The sequence below is a fragment of the Pseudophryne corroboree genome, chromosome 7 (assembly GCF_028390025.1).
Source record: "Pseudophryne corroboree isolate aPseCor3 chromosome 7, aPseCor3.hap2, whole genome shotgun sequence".
In the NCBI taxonomy this organism is placed as follows: Eukaryota; Metazoa; Chordata; class Amphibia; order Anura; family Myobatrachidae; genus Pseudophryne; species Pseudophryne corroboree.
In genome coordinates, this window is record NC_086450.1 from 46,215,745 (window position 1) to 46,234,151 (window position 18,407).

At 45.8% G+C, this 18,407-nt stretch overlaps 1 protein-coding gene across 1 annotated transcript in view; it reads left to right on the forward strand.

Annotated features, from left to right (window-relative positions):
- The window catches only part of CPS1 (carbamoyl-phosphate synthase 1), a 123,066-nt gene that overhangs the window by 84,710 nt on the left and 19,949 nt on the right, over positions 1–18,407 (forward strand). Inside the window, exons 28-31 of the mRNA XM_063933134.1 lie at positions 7,958–8,033; positions 10,477–10,554; positions 12,973–13,080; positions 15,495–15,584. Coding sequence (XP_063789204.1) covers positions 7,958–8,033; positions 10,477–10,554; positions 12,973–13,080; positions 15,495–15,584 — 352 coding nt within the window. The remainder of the gene's footprint in view (positions 1–7,957; positions 8,034–10,476; positions 10,555–12,972; positions 13,081–15,494; positions 15,585–18,407) is intronic.

The following is an 18,407-nucleotide window of genomic DNA, read 5'->3' on the forward strand; positions in this document are numbered from 1 at the left end:
GATTTCAACAGATTGACCACCCGTGAATCCTTGTTAAGCGAATTAAGGGCTGCATCCACAAGTCCCACATGCCTAGCGGAATCGCTCCGTGTTAGCTCCTTCTTCAATGCCTCCAGCTTCTTCTGCAAAAGCCTGATGAGGGGAATGACCTGACTCAGGCTGGCAGTGTCTGAACTGACTTCACGTGTGGCAAGTTCAAAGGGCATCAGAACCTTGCACAACGTTGAAATCATTCTCCACTGCACTTGAGACAGGTGCATTCCATCTCCTATATCGTGCTCAATTGTATAGGCTTGAATGGCCTTTTGCTGCTCCTCCAACCTCTGAAGCATATAGAGGGTTGAATTCCACCTCGTTACCACTTCTTGCTTCAGATGATGGCAGGGCAGGTTCAGTAGTTTTTGGTGGTGCTCCAGTCTTCTGTACGTGGTGCCTGTACGCCGAAAGTGTCCCGCAATTTTTCTGGCCACCGACAGCATCTCTTGCACGCCCCTGTCGTTTTTTAAAAAATTCTGCACCACCAAATTCAAGGTATGTGCAAAACATGGGACGTGCTGGAATTTGCCCATATTTAATGCACACACAATATTGCTGGCGTTGTCCGATGCCACAAATCCACAGGAGAGTCCAATTGGGGTAAGCCATTCCGCGATGATCTTCCTCAGTTGCCGTAAGAGGTTTTCAGCTGTGTGCGTATTCTGGAAAGCGGTGATACAAAGCGTAGCCTGCCTAGGAAAGAGTTGGCGTTTGCGAGATGCTGCTACTGGTGCCGCCGCTGCTGTTCTTGCGGCGGGAGTCCATACATCTACCCAGTGGGCTGTCACAGTCATATAGTCCTGACCCTGCCCTGCTCCACTTGTCCACATGTCCGTGGTTAAGTGGACATTGGGTACAACTGCATTTTTTAGGACACTGGTGAGTCTTTTTCTGACGTCCGTGTACATTCTCGGTATCGCCTGCCTAGAGAAGTGGAACCTAGATGGTATTTGGTAACGGGGGCACACTGCCTCAATAAATTGTCTAGTTCCCTGTGAACTAACGGCGGATACCGGACGCACGTCTAACACCAACATAGTTGTCAAGGACTCAGTTATCCGCTTTGCAGTAGGATGACTGCTGTGATATTTCATCTTCCTCGCAAAGGACTGTTGAACAGTCAATTGCTTACTGGAAGTAGTACAAGTGGGCTTACGACTTCCCCCCTGGGATGACCATCGACTCCCAGCGGCAACAACAGCAGCGCCAGCAGCAGTAGGCGTTACACGCAAGGATGCATCGGAGGAATCCCAGGCAGGAGAGGACTCGTCAGACTTGCCAGTGACATGGCCTGCAGGACTATTGGCATTCCTGGGGAAGGAGGAAATTGACACTGAGGGAGTTGGTGGGGTGGTTTGCGTGAGCTTGGTTACAAGAGGAAGGGATTTACTGGTCAGTGGACTGCTTCCGCTGTCACCCAAAGTTTTTGAACTTGTCACTGACTTATTATGAATGCGCTGCAGGTGACGTATAAGGGAGGATGTTCCGAGGTGGTTAACGTCCTTACCCCTACTTATTACAGCTTGACAAAGGGAACACACGGCTTGACACCTGTTGTCCGCATTTCTGGTGAAATACCTCCACACCGAAGAGCTGATTTTTTTGGTATTTTCACCTGGCATGTCAACGGCCATATTCCTCCCACGGACAACAGGTGTCTCCCCGGGTGCCTGACTTAAACAAACCACCTCACCATCAGAATCCTCCTGGTCAATTTCCTCCCCAGCGCCAGCAACACCCATATCCTCCTCATCCTGGTGTACTTCAACACTGACATCTTCAATCTGACTATCAGGAACTGGACTGCGGGTGCTCCTTCCAGCACTTGCAGGGGGCATGCAAATAGTGGAAGGCGCATGCTCTTCACGTCCAGTGTTGGGAAGGTCAGGCATCGCAAACGACACAATTGGACTCTCCTTGTGGATTTGGGATTTCAAAGAACGCACAGTTCTTTGCGGTGCTTTTGCCAGCTTGAGTCTTTTCAGTTTTCTAGCGAGAGGCTGAGTGCTTCCATCCTCATGTGAAGCTGAACCACTAGCCATGAACATAGGCCAGGGCCTCAGCCGTTCCTTGCCACTCCGTGTGGTAAATGGCATATTGGCAAGTTTACGCTTCTCCTCCGACAATTTTATTTTAGGTTTTGGAGTCCTTTTTTTTCTGATATTTGGTGTTTTGGATTTGACATGCTCTGTACTATGACATTGGGCATCGGCCTTGGCAGACGACGTTGCTGGCATTTCATCGTCTCGGCCATGACTAGTGGCAGCAGCTTCAGCACGAGGTGGAAGTGGATCTTGATCTTTCCCTAATTTTGGAACCTCAACTTTTTTGTTCTCCATATTTTATAGGCAGAACTAAAAGGCACCTCAGGTAAACAATGGAGATGGATGGATTGGATACTAGTATACAATTATGGACGGACTGCCACGGTTAGGTGGTATAAAAAAACCACGGTTAGGTGGTATATATTATAATAATAATACAATTATGGATGGACGGACTGCCTGCCGACTGCCGACACAGAGGTAGCCACAGCCGTGAACTACCGCACTGTACACTGGTTGATAAAGAGATAGTAGTATACTCGTAACAACTAGTATGACACTATGACGACGGTATAAAGAATGAAAAAAAAACCACGGTTAGGTGGTATATATTATAATAATAATACAATTATGGATGGACGGACTGCCTGCCGAGTGCCGACACAGAGGTAGCCACAGCCGTGAACTACCGCACTGTACACTGGTTGATAAAGAGATAGTAGTATACTCGTAACAACTAGTATGACACTATGACGGTATAAAGAATGAAAAAAAAACCACGGTTAGGTGGTATATATTATAATAATAATACAATTATGGATGGACGGACTGCCTGCCGACTGCCGACACAGAGGTAGCCACAGCCGTGAACTACCGCACTGTACACTGGTTGATAAAGAGATAGTAGTATACTCGTAACAACTAGTATGACACTATGACGACGGTATAAAGAAAGAAAAAAAAATACCACAGTTAGGTGGTATATATTATAATAATAATACAATTATGGATGGACGGACTGCCTGCCGACTGCCGACACAGAGGTAGCCACAGCCGTGAACTACCGCACTGTACACTGGTTGATAAAGAGATAGTAGTATACTCGTAACAACTAGTATGACACTATGACGACGGTATAAAGAATGAAAAAAAAACCACGGTTAGGTGGTATATATTATAATAATAATACAATTATGGATGGACGGACTGCCTGCCGACTGCCGACACAGAGGTAGCCACAGCCGTGAACTACCGCACTGTACACTGGTTGATAAAGAGATAGTAGTATACTCGTAACAACTAGTATGACACTATGACGACGGTATAAAGAAAGAAAAAAAAATACCACAGTTAGGTGGTATATATTATAATAATAATACAATTATGGATGGACGGACTGCCTGCCGACTGCCGACACAGAGGTAGCCACAGCCGTGAACTACCGCACTGTACACTGGTTGATAAAGAGATAGTAGTATACTCGTAACAACTAGTATGACACTATGACGACGGTATAAAGAATGAAAAAAAAACCACGGTTAGGTGGTATATATTATAATAATAATACAATTATGGATGGACGGACTGCCTGCCGACTGCCGACACAGAGGTAGCCACAGCCGTGAACTACCGCACTGTACACTGGTTGATAAAGAGATAGTAGTATACTCGTAACAACTAGTATGACACTATGACGACGGTATAAAGAAAGAAAAAAAAATACCACAGTTAGGTGGTATATATTATAATAATAATACAATTATGGATGGACGGACTGCCTGCCGACTGCCGACACAGAGGTAGCCACAGCCGTGAACTACCGCACTGTACACTGGTTGATAAAGAGATAGTAGTATACTCGTAACAACTAGTATGACACTATGACGACGGTATAAAGAAAGAAAAAAAAATACCACAGTTAGGTGGTATATATTATAATAATAATACAATTATGGATGGACGGACTGCCTGCCGACTGCCGACACAGAGGTAGCCACAGCCGTGAACTACCGCACTGTACACTGGTTGATAAAGAGATAGTAGTATACTCGTAACAACTAGTATGACACTATGACGACGGTATAAAGAATGAAAAAAAAACCACGGTTAGGTGGTATATATTATAATAATAATACAATTATGGATGGACGGACTGCCTGCCGACTGCCGACACAGAGGTAGCCACAGCCGTGAACTACCGCACTGTACACTGGTTGATAAAGAGATAGTAGTATACTCGTAACAACTAGTATGACACTATGACGACGGTATAAAGAATGAAAAAAAAACCACGGTTAGGTGGTATATATTATAATAATAATACAATTATGGATGGACGGACTGCCTGCCGACTGCCGACACAGAGGTAGCCACAGCCGTGAACTACCGCACTGTACACTGGTTGATAAAGAGATAGTAGTATACTCGTAACAACTAGTATGACACTATGACGGTATAAAGAATGAAAAAAAAACCACGGTTAGGTGGTATATATTATAATAATAATACAATTATGGATGGACGGACTGCCTGCCGACTGCCGACACAGAGGTAGCCACAGCCGTGAACTACCGCACTGTACACTGGTTGATAAAGAGATAGTAGTATACTCGTAACAACTAGTATGACACTATGACGACGGTATAAAGAAAGAAAAAAAAATACCACGGTTAGGTGGTATATATTGTAATACAATTATGGATGGACGGACTGCCTGCCGAGTTCCGACTGCCGACACAGAGGTAGCCACAGCCGTGAACTACCGCACTGTACTGTGTCTGCTGCTAATATAGACTGGTTGATAAAGAGATAGTATACAATACATACAACAATATACTACTATACTGGTGGTCAGGCACTGGTCACCACTAGTCACACTGGCAGTGGCACTCCTGCAGCAAAAGTGTGCACTGTTTAATTTTAAATTAATATAATATTATGTACTCCTGGGGGCTCCTGCTATAACAACCTGCAGTGCTCCCCAGTCTCCCCCACAATTATTATAAGCTTTGCCTTTTATACATTGATGTGCAGCACACTGGGCTGAGCTGAGTGCACACAGACTGAGTCACACTGTGTGACTGGCTGCTGCTGTGTATCGTTTTTTTTCAGGCAGAGAACGGATATAGCAGAGAACGGATATATTATATTAAAATAAATAAAAGTTAACTAACAACAACTGCACTGGTCACTGTGGTAAACTCTGTCTGACTCTGCACAATCTCTCTCTCTCTTCTAATCTAATTTCTAATGGAGAGGACGCCAGCCACGTCCTCTCCCTATCAATCTCAATGCACGTGTGAAAATGGCGGCGACGCGCGGCTCCTTATATAGAATCCGAGTCTCGCGAGAATCCGACAGCGTCATGATGACGTTCGGGCGCGCTCGGGTTAACCGAGCAAGGCGGGAGGATCCGAGTCTGCTCGGACCCGTAAAAAAAACATGAAGTTCGTGCGGGTTCGGTTTCAGAGAAACCGAACCCGCTCATCTCTAGTGTACATATGGTAGGGAATATAGGGCCTAATTCAGACCTGATCGCAACAGCAAAATTTTTCTCTAATGGGCAAAACCATGTTGCACTGCAGGTGGGGCAGATGTAACATGTGCAGAGAGAGTTAGATTTTAGTGGGGTGTGTTCAAACTGAAATCTAAACTGCAGTGTAAAAATAAAGCAGCTAGTATTTCCCCTGCACAGAAACAATATAACCCACCCAAATCTAACTCTCTCTACACGTTACATCTGCCCCACCTGCAGTGTAACATGGTTTTGCCCATTAGAGAAATATTTTGCTTTTGCGATCAGGTCTGAATTAGGCCCATAGATTGTAAGCTCCACTGGAGCAGGGACTGATGTGAATGACCACATATTTTCTGTAAAGCGCTGCAGAATGTGTGTGCGCTATATAAATAACTCGCAATAATAAATAATAATACTCTGAGTCTATAGCATTTAGAACTGATGTACCTGTAAAACAGGGCACACAGTATATTTGGTACCCGGTCTTTAGGTCGACAGTGTCAAGGTCGACCACTTTTGGTCGACAGTAACTAGGTCGACAGGGTCTCTGGGTCGACAGGTCAAAAGGTCGACATGACTTTTTAAAAAAAATGTTTCTTTTTTGAACTTTTTCATACTTTCCGATCCACATGGACTACGATTGGGAATATTGGGAAGCATGGCAAGCTTTGCGAGGGGACGCAGTGCACTAATTGAGGTTCCCGGTCACTGTACGGTGAAAACGACACCAACAAAGTTTAAAAAGCTCATGTTGACCTTTTGACCTAGTTACTGTCGACCAATAGTGGTCGACCTAGACACTGTCGACCTAAGTGTGGTCGACCTTCCATACCACACCCGTATATTTATAGTAATAGGAGTGTGGGATGATAGACAGTGTCTAGTTAGACAGTCAATAGATAAGAAGACACCACATGTTAGACAGACATTAGGTCAGGAGGTCGACAGGGTCAAAAGGTCAACATAAAAAGGTAGACATTACAAAAGGTCGACGGTCAAAAGGTCGACATGAACATGGTGACACAAAAAAGGGCAGACACCATTTTTTTTTTGCATTTTTGTGGTATGTGTGGATAGTTTTGTCATCTGGGACCCCCAATTGTAGAAAGGCATCCCCTCGCCATGCTTCGGGCTCGCTGCGCTTGCCACAACGTTTACAACCAACTCTTTGCCGACATGGATAGAGAAGGTATGACTAGTCCAAAAACATGTAAAATAAAAAAACCTGTATCTACCTTTTTTTTTTATGTCGACCATTTTCACGTCGACATTTTGACCCTGTCAACCTTTTGTACTACTTTTTTCATATCGACTTTTTGACTGTCGACCTCTTGACCCTGTCAACCTAATGTCTGTCTAACATATGGTGTCTATTGACTAACTAGGACTAATTCAGTAAAGATTGCAATTACGCAGGAGGAGGTGCACACCTCCTCCTTCCAGCATTTGCGATCACATTGCATCTGGGAAGAACATCGCGACCATTGGGGGTCCAAGAAAGGGTCGCTTGCTAGGTCAAGGAAACTGCGTCTCGTGATGCAGTCCTTGGCCTCGCCACTCCCAGAAAATGGGGACGACGCCCCCATTTTCGCAAACGACAGACGCCCCCGTCCCTCCCTCCTAACACCTCTGCGTGCGCAGGATTTTACCATCGGGATGATGCAGTGAGGATCCCATCAGTCAGCCTTATTGAATTAGGACCTCTGTTACTACAAGTATACTTTTATCATGCAATTCTTTAGAATGAACATTTGTTTTACGCCTAGGAACACAAATACCCCAAACATGATATATATCACCAACGGAAAATGCTGCTGCTGTTTGATTGAATTAAGGGCCCTACACATTGAGTGATCCGCCGCCGAGCTGCCCGACGGCGGCGACGGGTGACCCGGCGGCTGGGGGCAGTGATGGGGGAGTGAAGTTTCTTCACCCCCCCCCCCCCCCCCCGTCACCCGGCTCCATAGCAGTGCAGGCAAATATGGACAAGATCGTCCATATTGGCCTGCATGCACAAGCGTCAGGGCACCAGCGATGAACGAGCGCGGGGCCGCGCATCGTTCATCGCTTGTGCCTCCACACTCAAAGATATGAACGATATCTCGTTCATTAATGAACGAGAGCGTTCATATCTTTGAGTATTATCGCCCAGTGTGTAGGGCCCATTAGATTAACATGAAGAAAGATCATCTAAATGATTTCATTTGTGTTTGTATTATTTGTCTCATAGAACTGACACTGGGGTACACGGTATTTATATATTTGACTTTAATACCTGACCATTGCTGCCTAGGGCAATAGTAGTGCGTATAACTACCGTCATTTAAGACATAGAATATTTTCTGTACTCTTCCCTCAGCGGGTCAGCCATGAACGTAGTGTATGGAGAAGAAGAGCTAAAAAATTTCCTGGCTGAGGCCACAAGAGTCTCGCAGGTAAGTGTCAGAGTTTAGGTGCAGCACATCTCATAGACAATGAAAGATACAATGCAAAGAACAATAAAGTGCTGTTGGGTTTCTGTCTATATAGTGGATATAGGGGCTAATTCAGCTAGCCCTGCAGAAGTGCGTAAATCGCTATTTGACGGTTTTCGCACTTCTGCGCATGTGCACACGGCGAGGTCTTAAACTGCGATCGCAGTTGAAGAATCGGCAGGGGTGGTGACGGGGCATCGACGCACCATTTGACGTGTCCGGACCGTTTGCCGGGTGGGCCGCGGCAGCTACATTACATCACATGCAGCCGCTGCAACCCAAAAGATGGATGCCCTCTGACTGCCTTTGCAGCAAGGCTGCGTAGGCAGGGGGCAACCCTAATCATGCGAGCACATGTTAGCGTTGTGGTATCTCTGCCACCGATGGTGCAGAACCATTGGACTGCAGCCAATAATGGTAAAACCATTGACCATTAGTGGCAGACTATTGAGGGCTATAGCTAGGTTTTATTAACCTTAGACGTGATATAAAAGGCATTTCTACCTTTAACTTATCCCAAGTGAAATACCATAGGGCATGGTCTATGTCATCATTCTTTTATAATTATTCATGTTCTCTGCAATTTCTCTACTGTGCATGTGCAAATCTCCAGGAAAATGGCTGATGCGTCATTTTCCTGTTGATTTGTGCAGCTCCGCCGACACAGGACTCTAGAGAGGCGAGTATTAAACATGGGTATAGTGTGTGCAGTGGGTGCCTACCTGGAACCCATGGGCCCATAATACAGTACCCTACACCCATTATAGATATAACACTGGAGACATATACGAGAAGATTAGAGATAGAGGATGGCAGCTTTCCCACATGGTGCACCCACAAGCAGTATCGCAGCATTTTGTTTATAGCCTCAGGGGTATATTCAATAACTGTCGGAAGCTGCCGTCTTGTCAGAAAGACGGCAGATTCCGACAGTTTTAGGTCGGAAGGGGTTCCTACCTATTCATTACAGCTCCATTTATTCCGACAAGTCGGGTAACCCGACTTGACGGAATGCTGTCAGAATGCACGTTGATCGGCGGCTTCAGCCACAGATCAGCGTGCATTGTCGGAAGCGTGGCCAAACCCGACAGGTTTTAGCCCCGTTTCCGACAATCTCAATCCGACTTTAAAAAAAGTCGGATTGAGATGAGGGAGTTGAGAGCAGGAGACCGGGGAGCAGCGGGGAGCAGTGGCAAACGCAGGATTTGCATGGGGGGGTTTCCAGAACTGGGCGGAGCCAATCACAGGGGTGGGGACTGAGGTGACCCAGTATATGCTGGGTCCGTAAAACTAGTGTGTCTGTGTGTATATATATATATATATATATATATCTACACATATATATATATATATATACATATATCTACACACATATATATATATATATATATATATATATACATACATACACACACACATACATATACACGGGTGGTCTTCAGTATGCCGGCAGTCGGGCTCCCGGCGACCAGCATACCGGCGCCGGGAGCCTGACCGCCGGCATACTGACACTTATTCTCCCTCGTGGGGGTCCACGACCCCCCTGGAGGGAGAATAGAATAGTGTGGCGCGCGTAGCGTGGCGAGCACAGCGAGCCCGCAAGGGGCTCATTTGCGCTCGCCACACTGTTGGTAAGCCGGTATGCTGGTCGCCGGGAGGCCGGCCGCCAGGAGATCGTAGTGAACCCATATACACATATACATAGCATATTAAACATGCATACAGTACACATATATATACACATGTATATATATATCATATGTGTGTGTGTGTGTTTATATGTATGTATGTGTGTATATATGTACTATAATTAAAATAAAGTAAACTTTTATTGCACTTGCAAGTGCCACCAGGAAGACAGCAGGCTGCAGAGGACGCTAAACAGTCATTAATAATACTCATGCAGCTAATAAAAAAAAAAAATTTTTTTTTTTTTTTTTTTAGTGGAGGGGGGTTTCTGGGTACTCGGAAACCCCCCCTGGGTGCGCCACTGGGGAGAGCAGGAACCCAGCGGCAGCGTCCACCCAGCTCCAGCAAGCAACGCCCCGCTTGCTGGAGGCGGGTGGACGCTGCCGTGAGCCTCCGCTGCTCCCCCGTCTCCTCCCCCGTCCGCTCCGTCTCCTCCGCTGCTCCCCCCCCCGTCGCCACAGATATCACCTGCTCCCGGCGCTGCAGACATCAACTCCTCCTGGCGGCCGGCGCCGCTGACAGCTCCCTGCCCCCGGCGCCGCTGACAGCTCCCCCGACAGTCGGATTTGGCCGCTCTTTTGAATAGGAGTTGTCGGGTGCATTATTGAATATACCCCTTAGTGTTGTTAGCAAAGGTGTTATATTTTGCAGTCATACTGCGCATATTTTGTTATTCAAACGATGGGATTTACTTTTATTATTATTATCTTTACAGGAGCACCCGGTGGTGATCACCAAGTTCATACAAGGAGCCCGAGAAGTGGAGATGGATGCCGTCGCCAAAGAAGGGCGTGTAGGTTTCATTTTACAGACAGTGATTAATATACAGTAATAACAAACCTGCGCCCACAGAGGAAAAGGGAGCGTGGTTAAAGAAAATGGGCGTGGCTTTGGAGAAAGGGGGCATGGCCTTGCGGCAGTGCCGCGATCGCGAGCCACGGCCCCCGTTTGTAGTGACTATAGGAGGATGGCCAGTGCTCAGTGAGCTGCTTGCACGCCCCCAGTCCCTCTGTCTCTATGAATAGATGCTATGTGCGCATGCAGTGGCGTCATAAAGTGGGGGCAGGGGGTGTGGCCCGCGCCTGGGTGTCACCCTCGGAGTGGGTGACACCAAAGTGCTTGCTCCTCCGCAGTGACAGGATCCAGGTGCTGCAGTGTGACAGCCTCGTACAGCACCTGGATCCTGTCACTGATTAGGAGCCGACAGAGAAGGAAGAGCGTCTCCGGGGGCTGCCCAGTATCTCCGGAGATGCTGGGAACGCCTCCGGAGTTACGAGTTCGGGATCCCCGTGTGGCCACGCCCTCTATGCATGTGACCATGCCCCCTTATACGAGGCCATGCCCCTTTTTCCGGCGCACAGCGAGATCCAGGGTGCGCACCGGGTGTCACCACACCCAGTGACGTCTCTTTGCACATGCATGAATAGACCCCATAGTCCGCTAAAGTGTATGCAATTATGAATTAATTTGTGATGGCTTCGGTGGGCGTCTCTTTCCATTCCTGGGCAGCAGATCACTGGCTAACATAAGCAGTTGTGTGAATTAACACCTTTTTGTGTTCAATACAAATGCATGCATCGTTGGTAGTGCGCTTAGAATTGTCTAAGGGGCTGATGTATCAATAATGTTTCAGAAATTATGCACAAAATAGTCGTTTTCTCTTTTTTTTGTGACATTTACTATCGGCCGCATGTATCAATGATATTACGCATCAGATATAAGACATATCTCCTGTGTATATATAAAATGCACATTTTTCATGTAACCACCAGAACCATAGAAGAATTTGGTAACTGCAATATTATTGCAATGTACCTAGCTCAGAAAATATATTCTTTTTCTGAGCGTCAAGTCAGAAGCTAACGTCATGGGGGAAAGGGATCTTCAGATGGCGTTAGCAGCAGGGCCGGCTCTACCATTAAGCCAGAGGTTCCCAAACGTGGTCCTCAAGGCACCCCAACGGTCCTGGTTTTAAATGTATCCATGCTTGGCCACAGGTGACTTAGGAGCAGATGTGTTAACCTGGATAAGGCATAAGGAAGTGATAAACCAGTGATAAGTCCAAGGTGATAAACGCACCAGCCAATCAGCTCCAATATGTAAATTAACATTAGGAGCTGATTGGCTGGTGCGTTTATCACTTTGCTCTTATCATTGGCTTATAACTTCCTTATGCTTTCTCCAGGTTAATACATCTGCCCCTTAATTAGCACCTTAGTTAATTTGATTTAACCATCTGTCCTGAGCAATGGATATACCTAAAACCTGGACTGTTGGGGTGCCTTGAGGACCGCGTTTGGGAACATCTGCATTAAGCAGTTTAGGCAGCTGCCTAGGGTGCCGGGATCTGAGGGGAACCACTGAATGCCCATATTATAATAAGAATGTCTCATAGAGGCAGGCATCCTTGTTATATTCAGGGCAGAGTGTGGAACCTATAAGATGCTAGCTCCGCACTGGGGGGATGGAAAGTCAGTATTGATGGTGGTGGGAGGCAGTGGGCTTAAGATTTTCCTAAGCTGCTGAGAAACCTTTCAACGGCCCTTGTCATCAGATGATTTAGCAGAGACTACACAGGGGAGAGGGATCTTCAGATGACGTTAGTAGGCACTTTAGCAGAGACTGAACAGAGGAGCGGGATCTTCAGATGGCATTAGCACAGACTGCATAAGGGAGAGAGATCTTCAGATAGAGTTAGCAGAGGCTGCACAGGGGAGAGGGATCTTCAGATGGCATTAACACAGGCTGCACAAAGGAGAGGGATCGTCAGATGGAGTTATCAGGTGTATTAGTAGAGACTGCACAGGGGAAAAGGATCTTCAGAGGAGGATAGCAGTCATGTTATCAGAGACTGCACAGGGGAGAGGAACCTTCAGATGGTATTCGCACAGACTGGACAAGGGAGAGGGATCTTCAGATGGCGTTAGCAGCTGCTTTAGCAGATGCTGCACAGGGGAAAGGGATCTTCAGCTGGCGTTAGCAGGCACTTGGCGGATCCCTCTCTGCCTATGCAGTTCCTCCTGCCCTGCCTCCTGAGTAGCCAGTCTGATTAAAGAATTATTCTTTACCTAAATATTGTGTGGACTACAGAAGATACACTGACGCCACATATGCAGCTTCCAGTGCGCATTCGGACAGCCAGGCAAGAGGCATTTTTCAGTTGGTGAATAAAGCAACCGTTGACTAATTTAAATGATCCCACTTTATACAGGTAATTTCTCACGCCATCTCTGAGCATGTGGAGGATGCTGGGGTGCACTCAGGAGATGCCACTCTCATGATCCCCACACAGACAATCAGCCAAGGGGCACTCGAGAAGGTGAGAATAATTTAATGTCCAGCGAAATAATCATGTTACAGAGATAAATATAAAATACAACCTCTGCGTGCACAAAGCCGGTGTATTTACAGATAGTTATTCACTCAGATGTACAGATAAACAGCGATCCAACTGTTACATTTAAGGTGGGTACACACTGGCCTATATATAGGCCGTTCTCTTGAACGGCCGATATATCGTGGGTCCGTCGGCCAGTGTGTACGGGCGATATGTCTGTGAACTCCGTCATTCACAGACGTATCGAGTCAGCCCTGCCGCACAGCCGACGGCCAATATATCTACCGATATATTGGCGCATCGCCGTGTGTGTACGGGTGACCGGCTAGCTGCGGCAGCTGGCGGTGATCTACAGCTGAACAGTTCATGATGTCAGTCCCCAACGGATCGGGCAGTGTGTATGCACAGCACACTGCCCGATCCGTCCATAGATATATCTGCTGATCAATTGATCGGCAGATATATCTACCGGTGTGTACCCACCTTAACTCTGATTCTCATTCACAAAAGATGTTAGTTTTCCTTTACATTAGCCTAAGTGACCTGCAATAAATACATTTGTATAGTTTATAATAAATGATGAATTCCGCTACTTCCCATAATACATCACTGATTGTTCTATTTCCAGTTTGTCACTTACAGTACGGTAGCTCTTTGTCAACATAATGTAGGCTGACCATAGTCAGAGTATAACTATTCTTATGTTCTATATAGGGAAAACACAATTCTTACAGTGAATCAATGATCTTCAAACTTTTCAATCAAACTTTAAACTACAGCAACAATTTTATAGCATAAGGATAAACTCCAGCTGCTTGGCCTGATGAATAAACATCGACATTGGAGTCCAATTTGCCGCACACTTTCGCGGTCAGCATGCGCAGGTCTGGCTATTCCAGTATCACAGTGAACGGCCGTATCTACAGAGCAATAGTGCAGCCAACCGATAACTGCTCGCACTATTTAGTAGTCAATGGAACTTTCAGTCGGATATAACTGAACAGATTGAATAAGACGTCTGGCCAAGATTTCTAACAAACTAAACTAGTAACAATTCACTTTTTTACTGCTTTCAATATAATAAGATACATTCCATGTAAATATCCCGAGCTATAATAAGTAAATTCTATACTGTATGAGCCAATTGATGTTAGCTAATTTTAGCAGCTGTTCCAGATTTTATTCATGGCAGGACTACTTGGCACTTGACAAGAGATGCATATCTCAATATAAATGTATGGGGTTGGGATTGATTTGCTGGCGTTTGATCGCAATCCCGACAGAGGGGAGGTAAGTATACTTGGAAGGTAAGTATACTTACCTTTCCTCTGTTGGGATTCCGATTACCTTCCCCCACTGGCCTTATAACCCCCCCTCCCCGCAGCCTAAACCTAGCCCCTTCCCTTAACCCTTCCCGGTGGTGCCTAAACCTAACCCCCCTTCCCTGCAGCCTAAACCTAGCCCTCCCCACCGTATCCTAACCCCCCCTACACGCAGCCTAAACCTAAATCCCACCGAGGCGCAGCCTAACCCTCCGCCCACAGCCTAAATTTAACCTCCCCTCTCCCCGCAGCTTACCTGTCCTGCATCCACGTGGATGTTCATTCGGCATTGTGGCTGTTGGGATTCCGGCACCGGGATGGGGAGCCTATTCGGGATCTCGGTATTCTGACTGTCGGAATCCCGACAGCCAGGATCCTTACCGGATTCCAATGTTAGTTATTCTGAATTCTAGTGATCTGAGCTGTAAGTAACTAGTGACCTTAGGATAAATACTATACAGAATTTTTATTTTTATATTTAGCTATTTTTTTTAGTTTGTTTTTATCTTTAAACCATTGACACAAAAATAAGCAAGCAAATAACACAAAAGCGTTTGTCTTCCAGTATTGAAATTACTGGTGCATTATTCGGGGCCTGATTGTGATTTGCGCGCAATACGCACAATAACGATGTTCACATAGTTATGCAACTATTTGCCGCTGGCGTATAAGGGCGCACCAATCGTTATTATACCATGCACGGATGCTTAAAGGGGGATTTTCTCCCCTTTGACATTTGACCTCATGGATGTATGCAAGGGAAGGAGTTTCTATGTCCTTTGCATAAACTCTCAGATGGCTGACCGCCAGAATACGCTGCTGTATTTGTGTGTGACTGAGAATCAGCCCCAAAAAGAGCTTTTGACTTTCCCCAAAGAAAGCAGTGCAAACTCTGATTTTCAGGGGGCAGAATAATCTACTTTCTCAGTTTATGACTTTTCTTCTCATCCAACAAATCCATAAAAAATCTAATTCATAGGACAAAGAAGATTATAGGTATAGCTTAACTAAACCGTCTCTCCAATAAGCCTTAAAGAGTAGCTCCAAATCTAACTTGTTTCCTGTGACTTGCAGGTGAAAATTGCCACCAAGAAAATTGCAAATGCTTTCGAAATATCTGGACCCTTCAATGTGCAGTTCCTCGTCAGAGGAAATGATGTCCTGGTAAGTGACAGTCCACGTACTAATCCACCTTCTTACTGACATGGCCACAGAGCTCCTGAGGGGGGACGTTTGTGCCACCACACTCCAGCAATACATGTGAGCCTATACGGGAAGCAGGGCCGTAACTAGGGGGGGGGGCCCTAAGGGGGCATGTGCCCCGGGTGCAGGAATTGAGGGGGCGCCAAGGAGTTATAGAGGAGCAGGTTTTTTTTTTAAACCAGCAGTGCTGTGCTGCTCTTGTGAGACAGCAGACAGCTCCCCGGGCAATGTTTCTGACCCACCTGTCTGCCTGCAGCTGGCTCCGGCGCTGTGCAGGTGAGCTCCAGTACCTGGGATCTCTCCTATGCCGGCTACTGTCTTAAACTCTCTTCTTTGCCATGCAGTGCTGCGACTAGCGTGCAGTGCACTGTACAAGCTATAGAAGCGCACTGTGCTCCCAGTTAGCAGCATCAACCTCCACTTTGCCTCCCAGATGGGGGGATTTGGTGTAGCTTATAGGGTATGTAGTGTAGTAATGTATTGCAGTATATAGGGGCACGTAGTGCACTGATGTGGTGTAGCATATAAGGGGATGTAGTGTAGTGATGTAGCGTAGCATATAGGATATGTAGTACAGTGCATGGTATGTAGTATAGTGATGTAGTGCAGTGGATAGGGGAATGTAGTGCAGTGATGAAGTGTTATGATATAGGGGGTAATTCTGAGTTGATTGCAGCAGGAACTTTGTTAGCAGTTGGGCAAAACCATGTGCACTGCAGGGGGTGCAGATGTAACATGTGCAGAGAGAGTTAGATTTGGGTGGGTTATTTTGTTTCTGTGCAGGGTAAATACTGGCTGCTTTATTTTTACACTGCAATTTAGATTGCAGATTGAACACACCACACCCAAATCTAACTCTCTCTGCACATGTTACATCTGCCCCCCCCCTGCAGTGCACATGGTTTTGCCCAACTGCTAACAAAGTTCCTGCTGCGATCAACTCAGAATTACCCCCATAGTGCAATGTATGGGGACACAAAAAGGAGCATGTAGTTGAACACGCTGGCGGGGCATGTGACACATAGGGTATTTGAGGCACATAGGGGAATATTGTCCAATAGTATCCTCTTTTTTCGCATTTTTTGATAATATGATTATTTTAGTCTGACAGAGTTTGTTTTTTTGGGAGGGGGGCGCCAATTTTTTGCCTTGCCCCGGGTGATGAAAATCCTAGTTTCGGCCCTGCGGGAAGCTCTTATTATAAGTGTTACGTCAATGCTGATTGGCCATGGGCAACTTCTCCACTGGCTCACTTCCCCACTTTTATCACTGCTTAGTACATGTCCCCTTAAGAAGCACACTTTGGGGGACATGTACTAAGCAGTGATAAAAGTGGGGAAGTGAGCCAGTGGAGAAGTTGCCCATGGCAACCAATCAGCATTGACGTAACATTTATAATTAGCATACTATAAAAGTATACAGAGCAGCTGATTGGTTGCCAATGGCAACTTCTCCACTGGCTCACTTCTCTTTTAGCAATGTTTAGTACATGTCCCCTTTAGTGCGCTATATTTAGCAAAGACCACAAAACCTACTCACAGTATACCAATCTAAACATTAGCAGCTATGGAGAATTAAGTTCTGCTTTGATACAATGACAGCTCTTATTATTTGCATATCAACTTATATTAAGATAATTTTACCACTGCAGGTTGAGTATCCCATATCCAAACATTCAGAAATACGAAATATTCCGAAATACGGATTTTTTTTTTGAGTGAGAGTGAAACCTTTGTTTTCTGATGGCTCAATGTACACACTTTGTTTAATACACAAATTTATTAAAAATATAGTATTAAATGACCTTCAGGCTGTGTGTATAAGGTGTATATGAAACATAAATGCATCCTGTAATTAGACTTGGGTCCCATCACCATGATATCTCATTATGGTATGCAGTTATTCCAAAATACGGAAAAATCCGATATCCAAAATACTTCTGGTCCTAAGCATTTTGGATAAGGGATACTCAACCTGTATGAAGTATTAATAAGGTACATGCTGATACAGTACCACCGAGTTTTGGAATAACCTGAGAGGAGGAACAAACGGGCTTAGGCTAGAGGTTGTGCATGGCTCAGCCTACACAGATGCTAACTAGAATCACATGGCACCCCTGTAAGTGAGCTGCGGATCTATGGGCAAATGTGGCACACGCTACGGTTGTTAGGATGACACAGCTTAGGTTGACAGTCACTAGGTCGACCACTGAAGGTCGAGATGCATCAGGTCGACATGTACTAGGTCAACAGGTCAAAAGGTCGACACCAGTTTTTCAATTTTTTTTATTTTTTCCATACTTAACGATCCACGTGGACTACAATTGGAACGATAACCTGTGCCAAGCGAAGCGGTAGCGGAACAAAACACCTTTCCCGAAGCATGGTGTGCGAAGCGAACCATGCGAGGGGACACCGGGCACTAATTGGGGTTCCCCGTCACTTTACGAAGAAAACAACTCCAAAAACAGCCAAAAAACCCATGTCGACCTTTTGACCTGTCAACCTAGTACAAGTCGACCTAATGACCATGTGGACCTATTGACCCTGTCGACCTAATGCATGTTGACCTTCCATGGTCGACCTAATGACTGTCGACCTAAGTTGCGTCTATCCAACGACCCATACCCCCAATAATTTGGGGTATTTCTAGCCCATTCACCTAAGCTGTGTGCTAGACCAATATTCATTCTACCAACTCATAAGAAACTGCTGCTATATATGTTATAGAATGCACTTTATAAATGTTACATCAACAATGATTGGTTGCCATGGGCAACTTCTC